Source organism: Centruroides vittatus, unplaced genomic scaffold (genome assembly GCF_030686945.1).
Source record: "Centruroides vittatus isolate TY-2023 unplaced genomic scaffold, ASM3068694v2 scaffold_1444, whole genome shotgun sequence".
Classification (NCBI taxonomy): Eukaryota; Metazoa; Arthropoda; class Arachnida; order Scorpiones; family Buthidae; genus Centruroides; species Centruroides vittatus.
The window spans coordinates 1,188,183-1,204,097 of NW_027122679.1; the positions used below are offsets into that span (position 1 = coordinate 1,188,183).

General features: G+C 34.3%; 2 protein-coding genes across 5 annotated transcripts in view; both read right to left on the reverse strand.

Annotated features, from left to right (window-relative positions):
* The window catches only part of LOC136987079 (tyrosine-protein kinase Fer-like), a 65,654-nt gene extending 51,226 nt beyond the window's left edge, over positions 1-14,428 (reverse strand). For 2 of the 4 annotated variants that reach the window (XM_067284739.1, XM_067284736.1), the window contains exon 1: positions 13,714-13,852. The gene's annotated coding sequence lies outside the window, so the exon portion shown is untranslated. Of the gene's footprint in view, positions 1-13,713; positions 13,853-14,350 lie in introns of those variants that run through there. The other 2 variants (XM_067284737.1, XM_067284738.1) reach the window with 2 other exon arrangements.
* Positions 9,855-11,054, reverse strand: LOC136987055 (zinc finger BED domain-containing protein 5-like). Its single transcript, XM_067284691.1, has one exon. It carries the CDS (start codon positions 11,052-11,054, stop codon positions 9,855-9,857), a length of 1,200 nt encoding a protein of 399 aa, XP_067140792.1.
* Positions 14,429-15,915: the final 1,487 nt, after the last annotated feature.

Sequence of the window (15,915 nt, forward strand, 5' to 3'; positions counted from 1 at the left end):
TGGAACTTGTAGGGCTTGAGTACGAGTTCCTTTTTCGCCATTAACCGCACCGATTTGCGATTGATTCTGATCTCACGAGCAATTTTTCTCATGGAGACCTTCGCATGTCAGTCAACTCACTTTGTGATGATCTTGCGGTTCCTAGACGTGTTGACAGTGCGCTTTCTTCCACGTCCGGGACGGTCACCATTGTGGCCAAGCTCCTTGAATCGCCAAACTGCATCTGAGACTGTCATTTTTGGAACACCGAGCAGACGAACAATTTCACATTGATGCTTTCCTTGCCGGAATAGCTCCAAAATTGCACAACATTTGTTCGACACCATTAAAAAAATAAAGAACTAACCCTTATTACATCGAAAGTATATCTACACGGGCAGGAAATCATGGAGAATTAAACAATATTATGTAAATTGGTGACAGTAAAAAAGTTCAGGTGCAGCATTGCTACAAACTTTGTACGGGTTAATTATTGTTACCCTGTATTGTGGTGAATATGAGGGAAACAAACACTATACTTCTAAGGAAGAATGTAAACAATAGCTGTCAATGCATTGCCTAGCTAAGATTACACATGCAACAGTCAGTCTGATATTCTCTACAATGTATTTACACTGTGACAACTGCCTTGGAACAAATGGATTTGGTCCATTGTCCTCAATATCTGTTGTATTTTGGTCTGTGAAATCAAGACTTAACAATACAGTAGAGCATTGATTATCCGACTCAATTGGGGACTGGGGTTGGTCGGATAACTGAAAAGTCGGATAACCGAAAAGTATGAAAAAATACATTATTAGTATAGTGTATTAGGCCTGGTTTAAATACTAGCCTCCCTTTCATGGTCGAGCCAGTGCTGCCAGCTAAAACATGCAAAAATTTAACAAAAATAATATTAAAGTAGCCAAGACATAACCAAATATTGTAGCGCCACATCACTAGCGAACATTTGAATTTGCCGACTAGAACACGGTTGGTTAACCGATAAGTCGGTTAATCGGGGGTCGGATAATCGATGCTCTACTGTATTTTCTTTTTAACAGTAATTTTAGTAAATACTTTTTTATGTTTATTATTATTTGCCAATTTTTTTCTTTTTTTTTTAAATACAGAATAAAGGATTTTAACCTAAATCAATCAATTTGTGTGTGTGTGTGTAATCTGCTGTATCTTTTAACTGATTATTATTGTTATTATATAAACTGCTAATTATGATGAATAATACCTATTAATGTAATGAATACAGTAGAGCCCTGCCATAAGTGACCAATATGTTCCAAGATCCCCTGCATAAGTAAAAATTCATTTAAAATAGCAAGCTCCATTAATAATTAGGTATTTCCTCTACTAACATACTTATCACCCATCTCTTTTATACACACCAAACTCCCAATTATCCACACATCATCAAAATATCGGAATTATTGTAAAATGACAAAGTATCATAAGCAACATTCAGCTTTTCTTTCCTCCCTCAACTGTCAATTCTAAGGGATAGAAGTGAGTAGATTCATTAGCCCTGGAATGTAATTTTGCAGTAAGCAAAGTTGGTACTATATGCAACAGATTTGAAAAAATATCTGACTAGTTCTAAAATAATAACACAGTAATTTGGGAAAAAAATGCAAGAATTATATGTAGAAATGTAAAATTTAAATTTCTACATGATATTTTTGAAAATAGAAGATATCTACATTTTATGTTTACAGACTAAATATACATTTCAGCTTATGAAACTTGGAACTTTCACTTGCATCTATCAAAGTTAAACTGTATATATACTGTAGTTTATTTAAGACCTCTAGTTTTATATATATATAGTTTAGAGGGCTATTGGATTATCCCTCTTTTCTGTGCACACCCATGTTGAATAATTGAATTATTCAGTGTAAATAAAGCAAATAAACACAATTAAAAATGAATAGCATGATACCATAAATCATAAAAACTTCAAAAATTTTTGAAAGCAGATTTTTTTCTTTTCGCACTACATCTAAAATCTTATTTTTTCCTCTAATTTATGGCTTTTCTTTGTCTTATCAGAGCTACAAGCATCACAACACTTGTATTTTGGAGCCAGTCTGCAAAGTAATTAACATAAGTGAAACAATAGAAACACTGATGGACATGTTACAAGCAAGAACTCCAGACAAAGAATGATGAGAGTCCTAGTCTTTAGTGCAAAACAAAGAAATGAGTAAGGTGACCAACTATACTCATTTACTGAGTTTTGTACTCTTTTTTCGCAAACCGTACTCTTTTCAAATCCTGTACTCTGAAAGTACTCATTTGTATAATTTTATACTCATTTGTATTTCTAAAACATTTTTTTAGATTATTTTATTTCAATTTTATTAATTAAATATTTAAAATTATTTTGACAGTGATTTGAATTTCACGCGCGCATATTGCTTGCCGTTTCCGGCACGTCAGAGGACAGGGCAAACACCAGACACGAGCATGCGTAGTATGTACGGCAAAGTTTTATGGGAATTCCCTTTCTGTTTAATTAATTTGAGGTTAGAGAAAACCAACAATTTCGTACTTTTTGTTCAAGTTAACAAGATTTGAGGGGTACAAAACAAAATAAAATTTTATTTTATTTATCTAGTGAAGGTGAAGTTGCATGTAAGTATTAATATTATAGTTTCATTTTCATTTTACTTAAATAATATCAGATTATAATATTTATTTAAAATCAAAATAAAAAATATATTACTAATATAATTTTTAGATTATTAATTCAAATATGAGCGATAACAAAAGAAGGAAAAATCGTTTAAACGAAAATTTAAAAAAAGAGTTTCCGTTCATTGTAGTTAAAAATCGAAATGATGACTCCTTGGTTAAATGCACAATCTGCAATAGGGAATTTTCAATTGCAATTCATGGACGTAGTGCAATAACGGCACACATTGAAACTAAAGTACATAAAACGTCTCATGACACAGCAGCGTCAACATCCAAACTGACAACATTTTTTAAAGGGAATACTTTTGGAACTAATGAAAAAAAATTGGCAGTTATGGAGGGTACTTTCGCTTTTCACACAATAATCCATAATCAAAGTTTTCGCAGCATGGACTGCACTACTAAATTATTAAAAAAATTTTGTGACGAAAAATTTTCTTGTGCGCGAACAAAATGTGAGTCTATCGTAACCAGCGTATTTAATGAATACTGCAAGAAAATGCTATCAGAAAATCTGGATTCTGTATCATATATATCTATTCTATCAGACGCATCGAATCACAATGAAATAAAACTTTATCCAATTTTAGTAAGGTATTTCGATATTAAGAACGGTATTCAAATTAAGATTTTAAATTTGGAATCAATCGAAGGGGAAACATCAGACATTTTGTCTAATCACTTATTTCGAGTTATAACAGACAACAATTTGAATAAGAAAATTTTGGCGCTCTCGGCTGATAACACAAATACTAATTTTGGAGGACGCACCCGTAAAGGTGTCAATAATGTGTACACAAAATTACAAGATCTTCTGAAACAAAATATTTTGGGAATTGGTTGTAATGCTCACATTATATCAAATGCCATCAATACAGCATCAAGTTCAATGTCAATAGATGTGAAAGTAATTATTACAAATATATATTTATATTTCAATCGGTTTACAGTACGGGTAGCAAGTTTGAAAGAATTTTGTGAAGAGGCTGGTGTTCAATACAAAAAACTGCTTGGTTATTCCAAAGTCAGATGGCTTGCTTTAACTCCAGCATTAGAACGCGTTTTGCAGTTATATGATCCACTACGTTCATATTTTTTAAGCCTTGACAAATGTCCTACAATTTTGGAGAAATTCTTTCAAAACGATATGTCAGAACCTATGCTTTATTTTATTCACAGTCAGGCGTCGTTGTTTCATAAAATTACTCTACAAATTGAAGGAGATAAAATTTCAGCAGCAGAAGTTTGTATTATATTAAACGATTTCATACTGCAATGTAAATCAAGATTTAATGATGGATTTTTACCACTAATTCTAAAGAATAAACTGACCGTTTTGGAAGATTCCAATCCCGGAATAAAAAATGAATTTTTAAAAGAAGTTAAAAATTTTTATAAAATTTGCTATGAATATATCAAAGAATGGATAGTGAACTTTAGAGCATTAAATTGTTTCAAATGGACCCTTCTAAATAGTAAAATTGAATGGAAAGAAGTTTCTTCAGCAGTCGAATTTGTAATGAAGGAAGTAAAAGATATTGTTATTAATGACAATTTTCTCTTTGAAGAAATTCGAAGAGTAAATTTATATTTAAATGAAGAAAAATTGAAGAAATGGAACGATGAGAAAATAGAACTTGACAAAAGATGGGTAGAAATCTTTCGGCATTTTAGAGTAGAACATATCCCACATGAAAATTTAAAAGTTTTAATAGAAATTTCCTTATGTTGTCCAGGCACTAATGCTGCTGTTGAAAGGGTATTTTCACTAGGGAATGATTATTGGAGCAGTGAGAAGTCGCAACTTTCTGTAAAAACATTATCTGCTGTCTTAACAGTCAAATTTAATATGCAAAATGAAAGTTGTTCGGATGCGGCTACATTATTAGATGAACATCCTCATTTAGCAAAAAAAATCCACTCCGAAGAAAAATATGTTTTTAAAAGAAAATAAAGTTTTTATCGTTTTTTCTTCTTTTTTTTCACCTATGAAATACTTGCAAAGTGTACTCTTTTTGAACAAAAAATAGTTGGTCACCTTAGAAATGAGTCAACATTTAACTATGTGTACCTTAAAAAAGTGGCATGAATTTAGCATGCAATTGAGAAGTTCAATTGAGAAGTTTTATTTTATATATTTTCCAATTTTTCTGGATTGCCAAAAGTGTAAACCTAAAACCAAGCATGGCAACTCCACATATGGCTGAGTCCTACTGTATTTAGAATTATAACACAGGCCTGCAAAAAAATTTTTTTCCAGCTGCATGGGATATTTTTGCTGAATTATATGTTTTAAAGATTGGAGATTCTAAAAATGACTTCTGTAACATTTCATCACGTATAGGTTTTTTGCAAAATAATAAATTTTTGATAAAAACTCTATTTATTACAATGAACTAAATATTATATAATAAGACCTAATGCATCTTTTGAAGCAAAAACTAATATAAGACCTAGTCTTATTTTCAGGGAAACACAGTATTAATAATGAGAATATCAAAACAATTAATGGTATTAAAATAATGAACAATCCATTCCTAAATACTTTAATGGTAAGACCTTCTAGAATACAATAGTAATGCTTTCAGATCTGAAGAATCTATCTATATTTATTTTTATAAAAATTTCTCCTAATATACACACCAATAGAGCCTTTATATTTATTGCAGTTTTGGCTATGCTGACAATAGATATAGCTTAATAACAATAAATATAGTAGAGCAGTGTTTTGCAACCTTTTTCTACTCGCAACACACCTATGACTCAACACGACTCAACACAGCACACCAAAATGTTATTCCCCTTAAAAACGTATATATTATACTATTAATAGAATTACGTTATGCCACTAACCTATTATTATTATTATTGTTGTGTTAAGTGAGATATACTCGGTTAACACCGGTGGCTGTGTACTATGCCGGACCAAAGTCAAGGCATAGTAACCAAGACAGAAATTAAAGAAGTGTATCAGTGTGCGCGTCTGTGTTCAGGAACTTTCTCACAATATGACATGTATTCAATATAGTGGCCTTCTGTAGTGTGATGTATGTGTTTCTACTCAATTGTAATGTGCCCAGGCTTTTGTGTAGTGTGTGTGGTATCACACCTGTAGAGGAGAGAACAACAGGTACAATAAGCACCCATCCATCTTCCAAAGATGACTTATTTCCTGGGCGAGTTCTGTGTACTTGCTAATTTTTTCAGTGCATGCGTTTTGTATATTGTGAGTGTTTGGAATGGATATGTCTATAATGTATGTGATTTTATTGTGTTTGTCAATGAGTGTGATGTCTGGTCTGTTGTGGTAAATTGTTTTATCTGTGATTATGGCTCTGTCATAGTACATTTTGTGCGTGTTGTTTTCCAATACTGTCTGTGGAATGTATTTGTAATATGGTTCGTGGATGTCTACTAATTTGTGTTTCTTTGCAAGCTCTTGGTGTATTATATTTGCTACTTGATTATGTCTGTGTAAATAATCTGTCTGTGCCAAGAGCTTGCAACCAGAGGTGATGTGTTGTATAGTTTCTGGCATGATGTGACATTTTCTGCATGTGTCATTTGTGAGTGTTGCATCTTTGAGTATGTGTTTTCTGTAGTTTTTAGTATTTATGACCTGATCCTGTATGGCAATCATGAATCCTTCCGTCTCCCCAAAGAGGCATCCCCGAGCTAACCAGCTGTTTGACGCAGTTTTGTCAACAAAATCCTGGGCCAGGTCGTAAGGATGCCTGCCATGGAGTGCCTTTCGAGCCCACGATTGCTTAATGGTATCTATGCTTTTTATATGTTGTGTTGCGTCCATATGATGTGAGTGTAAGTTTAATGGTGTGTTATTCGAGTCTGCTAGAGTTACTGCTTTATGTAATTGTGATGTTTCTTGTTTTTTGTAGAAAAACTCTTGCAGTGACTGTATTTGTTTGTAGTGAAGGTTAACTATGTCAATCAGGCCACGTCCGCCATCTTTACGTGGAAGGGTTAATCTTTCTGTGGCAGATTTAGGATGATGTTGTTTATGCTTAGTAAGTGTAGTTCTTGTTTTCCTTTGGAGTTGCTCAAGATCTGTGTGAGTCCAATGTATAACTCCAAAAGAATATGTGAGTACTGGGATGACATACGTGTTTATTGCTTTAACTGTGTGTTTTGCATTTAACTGTGTTCTGAGAATAGCATTTAACCTACTTTGGTATTCTTTAATTAATCTTTGCTTTATTTGTGCATGTTCTGTTAGTTTGGCCTGTTGGAATCCTAAATACTTGTAGAACTCGCCCTCTTCCATGGATTCAATAATGTCTCCATTTCCAAGTGCAAAATCTTCTTTCTTCAGGATTCCTTTTTCTATGTGAAGTGTTTTGCATTTATCTAGGCCAAATTCCATTTGTATGTCCTTGGTGTATGAATGTGTGATTTGTAGGAGTTGATGAAGTTGTTTTTGTGTGAATGCATAAAGTTTTATGTCATCCATGTACATACAGTACATGAGATGTGACAGTGTATACTGTGTTGTTTTTTCATGCCTGATATTGTAGCCATATTGTGTGTTGTTTAACATGTTGAATAATGGATTCAAGGCTAGGCAGAACCAGAGAGGACTCAAGGAATCTCCTTGAAAAATTCCTCGCCTAATAAAGATTTGGTTTGTTTGTATGGAAGTGTTATGAACCCTGAGATGTAGTGTTGTTCTCCAGTGCTGCATAGTGTTTTGAAAGAATGCAATGAGTGATGGATGTATTTTGTACATGTGTAGGATATGTAGCAGCCAACTGTGTGGAACACTGTCGAATGCTTTTCTGTAGTCTATATATGCCATGTGTATGTTTCTGTGTTGTCTGTGTGCTTGCCGTACAATGACTGAATCTATGAGTAACTGTTCTTTGCATCCCCTGTGATTTCTACGACAACCTTTTTGTTGTTCTGTTAGAATGTCGTGTTCTTCAACATGTTTGTATATTTTGTTTGCAATACAGGATGTCAATAATTTGTAGAGTGTTGGAAGACATGTAATTGGTCTGTATTGTGTGGGGTCTGTGGTATTGTTGTTTTTAGGTTTCATGTAGGTGATGCCCTGAGTAAGAAAATTTGGCATGTCTTGTGGATTGATGATGATGTGTGTTAGGTGTTTAGCTAGTTCCTGGTGCAGTGATGTAAACTTTTTGTACCAGAAATTGTGAATGTTGTCTACACCAGGTGTCTTCCAGTTGTGTGTTCTGTTAACAGTGTATTGGAAATCATGTATGTTTATTTCAACACAGGGCATAGTTGGTATGTTGTGCAAGTTTCTGTTCTCCTCCTCGATCCAGCCTGCATCAGCATTGTGCGTGACAGCACTGGACCAAAGAGAAGACCAATATGTTGTGAGTTCTTCTTCTGTTGGTGTGCCACTGTGCTGTGTATCAGTGTTTGCTTTGTTATTAATTTGTCTGTAAAAGAGTTTTTCATTGTTTGTAAATAATTTATTTTGTTGTTTTCGTAGTGTACATGTTTTGTATCGTTTGAGTCTACGTGCTTTGGCAGCAAGTTTTTGTTTTAGTGTATCAATGTATTCTGTAATGTGTGTGTTGTGATGTTCATGTTTTGTGTGTGTTTTTATTTTCTTGAAAATGTTTTTGAGTTGTTTCCTTAATTTGGGTGTTATGTTGTTTTTAGTGTATTGTGTCAGCCTGCCTAATTGCTGTCTTATGTCATTTATTTGTGTTTCTATTCTTCTCTGCCAGGCAAGTTTGTGATAGAATTGTGTTTTCTGTGTATTTGTCTGTGATTGTACTTTCAGTCCATGTTGTGTCACTACTGTGACTGCCCCAGCATAAACTAATGTATGAATGTCTGAGAGTGTAGAAATTGAATGAATGTAGTGTGGTAGTAAGTGAGTGTTTACATAATTTAGTGTTTTTCCTACTTCCTTCAACGTGTTGATTTTTGGTATTCGTGGTCTTTGTGTGGGATCTGTACCTGTATATTTAGTGAGTGTTTCCTGAAATATAAGTGAGAGCGTATTAACTAAATCCATGTCTATGTTATCAGTGATGGATGAGGAAGTGTCTGTAGTATCATTAGTGGTAATTGTTGTGTGTGTGTTATTATCAATGCTTGTTCCTGGATTATCCTGACAGGTTACATGATCTTCATTAATGTTAGATGTTTCTGTCTGTTGATGTATTTGATCAGCAACTTGTTGTTTGATAAGTTCAAGTGTTGTTTGTGGAATAAGGTTGTTGTGTATAATTGTTCTTTTTTGATCAACAACCCTTTGTTCGGTGACAGTGAGATGAGGATACTGTTGTGTGAATCTAAGGTGTAGTTGTTGTCTGTATGCTGTCATGTTTGTTTCGAGTTTTGTGATCGTGTAGTAAGTACGGATGATAAACTCATTCATTTCTACCGTCCATTTTATCCGTTGGCGTGGTTTTCCAGCCTTTGTGGTCTGTGGATGCATTGCCACAGAAACACCAAGGCTGGGTTGGTTCCTCACATCTGTTGAGGGCATTGCAGTAGCCATGCTTGGGCCGGTGCTGCTTTCGCCACCGGTAACCAAGGGAGACTGTGGCCTATTTTTCGAACGTGAGCCTCTGCCTAACTCACGAACACGGACCTTGTTAACCCGGGCGACGTCCGAGCCGGTATCACATTTAGATCTGGTTACTACCATGATACATATCTCCACAGAATGTGGGTGTGTGGTCACTCTTAGCTTCATTTCTCCCCATAGACCTTACTGGCATGGGTGTCCCTACCAGGAGCTTGTGCTCCAGCCTGCATTGCCCTATGGATCAGTAAAATTACTGGGCTCTCCCACCACGACCAGGTGGTGACCATGGGAGAGTTATTATTATTATTATTATTATTTGATGTTTTAATTTCAGTCAACGTCGAGAAGCCCAGTTTACACGAATACTTAGTTGAAAATGGCAACATATTAACTGCCATCTCGGATATAGCCGGGTATTCACTTTTTATTGTCAACCAAAATGTATCCAAAGGCACTTCGAGGAGTTTTAATTTCAATGTTCTGTCTGCTTTTAATTCCGCGAGTTCCTCTTGTAAATGAATAGGTAGAGACTCTAAAATCGCAACGAATGGGTTACGAACCCAGTCGATATCTTCAACACTGTCTCCAAAATACTTCTTGAACCTCTGCTGCAGGATTTGTAAATGTTCTTTAATTAGATCATTATCATTTTATTACCGGAAGCAAGTGACCATACAGTCAAGAACGTTTCAAACGAACCATTTTCAATTCTCTGTATCCACAAATTTAGCTTATTCACAAATCCTTGAATCTTATCCATACTAGTAAGAATATTTTCGTTCCTACCTTGCATTTTTCTGTTCAGCTCATTCAATTGTACGAAAATATCAGAAAGATAGGCCAACTTACATACCCATTCATCATCTGCAAATAAATTCGCGTACTCGTGCCCCTCGACAGTCAAAAATACATGTACCTCGCCTTTAAGTTCCAATATTTGCGTTAACACTTTTCCTCTTGATAACCACCATACTTCTGTATGTAGCAGGAGTGTGGTGTGTTCTGATTCCATTTCCTGACACAAAACGGAAAATAGACACGAATTTAGGGGTCGCGATTTGACAAGGTTTACGACTTTTACTACTTTGTCCAGCACAGCTTTCAGAGAAGGTGACAAAGATTTAGCAACAATGGCTTCGCGGTGAATAAGACAATGATCGCATCGTATGTTAGGATTAATTCCACGTACTTGAGCTACAAATCCTTTCACTCGGCCTGTCATAGCTGCGGCTCTGTCTGTACAAACACTAACACAGTCCTTCCATTTTAATTCATTTTGGAGCACATATTCGTTAGTTACACGAAATATTTCTTCACCAGTGGCTCGCTCAGGAAGTTGTTTGCAAAAAAAGAAATTAGTTGCAATTACATTACCATCGATGTGCCGAATATAAGAAAGAAGTTGTGCGTGGCTGCTAATATCGGTGGACTCGTCGATCTGAAGTGAGAACTTTTGACTGCTGTTGATTTTCTCCTTCATAATGTCTTCAATGTCACCGGACATCTCAATAACTGGGCGACTGATCGTGTCATCAGAAAGAGGAATTTTTGATATTTCACTAGCAGCTTCTGAACCCAGGACTATTTTCACCATCTCTTTACAAGCAGGCATTAATAACGTTTCAGCTATTGTATGTGGTTTTTTGGCCTTTACGATAAGTTCGGCTACCTTATAGCTAGCTTCCTGTACTTTGTCCGAAACACATACTGTTGTAGTCATGAATGCTGCTTGTTTTCGGTTTTGTTCCAACAACCGACGAAAATAATTGACATCTTCGTTTAACAGAGAAGAATGTTTTGTTGACAAATGTTGTTTCAATTTACTGGGCACCATAGCAGCATTAGTAAGTTTTTCACCACAAACAATACACTCGGGGATTGGGCATGTTTTATCACCATACCAAGAAAAAACCGCAAGATAAATAATTATCACTATACTGCTGGCGCACTAATTTTTGTTTCTTTTTTGCGGACTCAATGCTATCACTACTTCTACTCGTCGAAAGAAGACTCCGTACAAGGAATTTGTCCATCTTAGAAAAAATTAAATAGTCTAAAAATAATAGAAAAAAATAAGACTGACTAGCAATCACAATTTTTGGACTACTACAGAGCACAGCTAAGATATAACTGAAATATTTGCAAGACGCGGGACCTATATTCTTCAAAGGAAAGTCTAACAATGGGTTGGTGAATCGGTATAGGAATGTAATAAAGTTGAGGAAGCACTAACAAACAGGGACAAGTACCAAAATAAAGTAATAAAGGACAGGGCTAATCCCAGCACTTTTGGGAGAAGCACATACACAGAACAATTGGCAAGGGTAACAAAACACCTGTGAGCAAATTTATTTTATATTTAATTTCTTAGAATACATAAAAATGAGTGGTTTGTAATAAAGAATAAACAAATATCATCATATTTCACCAGTGATGCATCAGAGAATGAAATACAAGCATAAGAAACACAGCAACTGTGATAAAAATATATAAATAAAACTCGACAATTAATAGAATATGTAAAAGTTCACGTTACACCTTTCACCTCGTGACGGCACACCGGTTGCAAAACACTGCAGTTGAGCATCGATTATCTGACTCAATTGGGGACTGGGGTTGGTCGGATAACCAAAAAGTATTAAAAAATACATTATAAGTATAGTATATTAGTATATCCCATTTAATTAGTATATTAGTATATTGTTATTAACCTACTTCGTGTTGCATTTTCATCAATGTTAAGCCTAACAAATTTTTTTAAACAATGATCATCGCTATTGTATTGTTAAAAATGATTTCTTTATTTTGCACAAAATAAATACAAAACTAAAGGAAAAAATTGAAACTTAAGCCTGGTTTAAATACTGGTCTCCCTTTCATGGTCGAGCCAGTGTTTCCAGCTAAAACACGCAAAAATAATATTAAAGTAGCCAAGACATAGTCAAATATTGTAGCGCCACATCACTAGCAGACATTTGAATTTGCCGACTAAAACACGGTCGGTTAACCGATGTGACGGTTGATCGGGGGTCGGATAATCGATGCTCTACTGTAAGTTATTACACGTTTAAGTCAGGCCTGGATCTGAATCAGATTCCAGTGTACTCCAGAGTGACAGATAGACACATATTGTTCTCATCTTGATTATAGGGCCATTTCAGTTGTTTTTTTTAGCTGGCCCTCTATCCAAGATAGTTTTCTATTCAAGACAGGTACAATCTCGCAAAATGGATTTTGAGAGATCATAATTAGAAAATACACATTCAACTTTGACAAAACTAAATAGAACTGTTTTAATTCATTTATTTAAGTACCAGGAACTGAAGTAATTAGTTTAACTTATCTGATTACAGTCCTATCAAAGCCAAAAATAAATCTTTTTGCCTTCAGGTCTTGACAAGACATTGTTGCATAAAACACTTCTAGTTGTTACAAGAAAAATGTGTTGAATAAAGTTTTGTAACAAGTTACAAGCTACTATTCATAAGCATTTTTGATTGTGTAAAATTACTTATAATCTGTAAAAAGCTTCAAATACACTAAAACCTGTGTAAACTGGACTCATATGGTACCAAATATTTTTTCTGGTTTGGCAGGTTTTACATATTATAAATCTTGATACTTTTAACAAAATTTTTATACAACAGGACCCAGGATTCAAGACTTAGACTTCAGAACTAGCACAATTGCAGCTACGAATCAGGTGTCAAAACGTTATCAGAGTTACAGACCATACATATAGAAGTAAAAAAGTCAAAGGTACAGTACCGAGCTACACGCCACTCATTACGAGACATAGCCTACTGACCGAACCTCCGTTAAATACGCGATAGATTCGGCATTTCTCCAATCACGCTACGGAAGTACTCATCACGATGGAATATTTTCATATTTTTAGCCATCTCTAACAAAGTGGAAAATGGTAGATTTTTCATAGTTTTGAGAAATAGTTCTAGATTTTCTTACTGCATTTTTGAGGGTCCCCAATATTCCAGACAGACAGATTTCAGAAGACTATATCTTGCAAAGAGTCACGTGCATATCAATAGTTCCTTCTAACCTTTTTACTCCCATAACTATGATCTGCATATTTATGGAAGTATAATTTATAGGAGTAATTACAGGAACGAGGTGGTTGGGACCTTATTGGAGTCCCAACCTCCTCATTCAGAGCTCCAATTGCACCTTTAGGAGTCTATTAACGCATTTTGGAATGGACCATTGTTGATGGAGTTTTCCCTTTTATCTGATTCATCCATTGATGTTTATTATCACTTGGCATAATTCATAACTTTATAGTAAGATAAAAGCGTCCACAATATGACTTATAAAGTACAAATTCTTATATAATTAACGTTTGATACCAATGACATTGCCTTACACAACTGGAAGAATGTTATGAAAATCACATTCATCACATGTAAATATGAAATTAACGATTTCGTCTAAGCATTTAACCGTGATAAACTTACAAACCGGTTAATATTACTCACATCTTATTATATAAAACAGATAATCTTGCTACAGGTGGTTTCCAAATCTCATATTTCCTCAAGTAAAGTTACTACTAAGATATTTCTATATTTAAAATATGCTCGTACATATTCCTACTTGACTTCGGGGAGAGAAAACAGCGCCCCACAGTGACTAAATTCTTGTTTCTATTTTAATTTTTTTTAAATTTCCCATTAATTAAATATTAAAATCGTAATTGCTTCTTAATTAATTTGTTTATATTTATTCTACTAATTTAATTTTAAAAATTTTAAAATTTATTTATTTTAATTTTGACTTATAAATTTAAAAACAAAAACAATCACGCACGTGGTTCGAATTCCGCCCGATTTTTAATGGCTGTACCGAAAAACGGCGGCGCAAAATCAGTTTTTTGGGGTTAAATTATAAAATATACATTATATATTTTTATAAAATAAACAAAAGTTAAACTAGAAAATGATTTAATAGATTAACGAGTCAATTTTTTGGTGAGTCATCCCTTCGATCGGACTGCTTCACGGATCGTCGCGGTTAATAAACGTTTAAAAGTTTCATTTATTAAGGATCGAAAAACTCATTTGCATAAAATTCAATCGGTAAATGCGACGAATCGGTCCAACAAACGACACTTACCTTCGTAAATACGTGCGATTCACGTGAAGGAGCGATATTCGGAATAAGCGAATGCATGGACGTCACGGAAGAAGGTCGACAACCAACATGGAAGCTGTTTTTATTGACAGGATGTCGTCCATTAAACTAATTAAGTCAGTCGAGGTGCAGACTAGTAGGCGACTTACTTCAGTCACCACGCGTTTTTGGCCTTTCCAGTTGTTTTATCTAAAAATTAACCAAGAAACTTTCGAATTTTTCCGAAAATTTAATGTGCCGGTTATCAAAAATGGCGGCTTACGAACAATGTTTCCCTCCCAGTTTAATTTCATAGAAAATAGTTTAAAATTTAAAAAAAAAAATGTTTACTTGTTCAATTAATTAACAGTAAAAGTAATTAAAGTATAAAAATAAATGCCAGCCCGAAAAGGAAGGAAGAAGCATAATCGTGAAAGCTCTTCTTCGTGCGGCTTCCGTGTTCTTTCATAATTATGGGCACAACGGAGACTCTGTCATGGACATTTCTTAATAATAAATGCATGCTATAAATAGATAAATGTCTTTAAGGGAGGAATCGAATCCACAGCATAAGATGCAATGAGTAATAACAACTTGATTCTTCATTAATTAAGTGAACCCTGCCATTTGTAATATCTTTATCGGAAAAGATTCTTAAATAGCTAAATTAATTGAATTTATTTGTATGTTAATTAGTTAATTAATTTTAACAGAGTATTTTATATAAAAATTCATGTTCCATTCTTTTTTGTATATATAATAAAAAGTACTGTATTTGGAGAGCAAGACTGATCAGAGCTATGGATAACACGAAGTTCAATATACATGTATTAATATAATTTCCATATTACTCGGTAGAACTCAGTAGCGGATTACGTAATAAGGAGTAATAAGGCATCCTCGTCTCGATAGGCCTCAAAAATTACATAGCATAAAGCTAGTATGCCTCTACAAAATTGTTGTTATTTATGGATTATATTGTCTTTTTAATATAAAAATAGAACACTTTTACATAAAGAGTCTTTAAAAAAACTGTGCCTATGGCCTCAAAGGGACATAACACGCTACTGTTAGAGCTTACGAGAATAATCTGTAATGAAAAATCACGTGACTTCCGCTCTATTATATAGTTAATCGGGGTCTCCTGCCCCTAAGGTTTCCATATTCATTCTCGACTTTCATCTATCTAGCACAGTTCTCGAGATTAAGGAAAGACAGACAAACGGTAAGGTCTACAATTTTTTTTCAAATTGCAGCCCAATTATAGTGCACACTTTTTTAAAAGAGGCAATTTTTGGTCCCCAAAATAACTTTTTTTGTGTTTTACGTACTGTTTTTACTGTAAATAAGTTTTGTTATATTCAAAATTTCCCATTTGTTCTTGAAAATAAAACATAAAACATTCATTATCCGGTAGAATATCGGTAGTGTTACACGCACCGAATATCAGTGTGACGTCAAAAATTAGTATCAACAGAAAACAATCATTGTTAGTTAGACTTTATTAACAAAAGAAAAATACATAAGAACTGACAGTAGGACGTTCGATAGACACGTTTTTGACAAAT

Excerpts from the sequence above, each read along its gene's own strand:
- LOC136987055 (XM_067284691.1), bottom strand. The coding sequence starts at position 11,054 with ATGGTGCCCAGTAAATTGAAACAACATTTGTCAACAAAACATTCTTCT.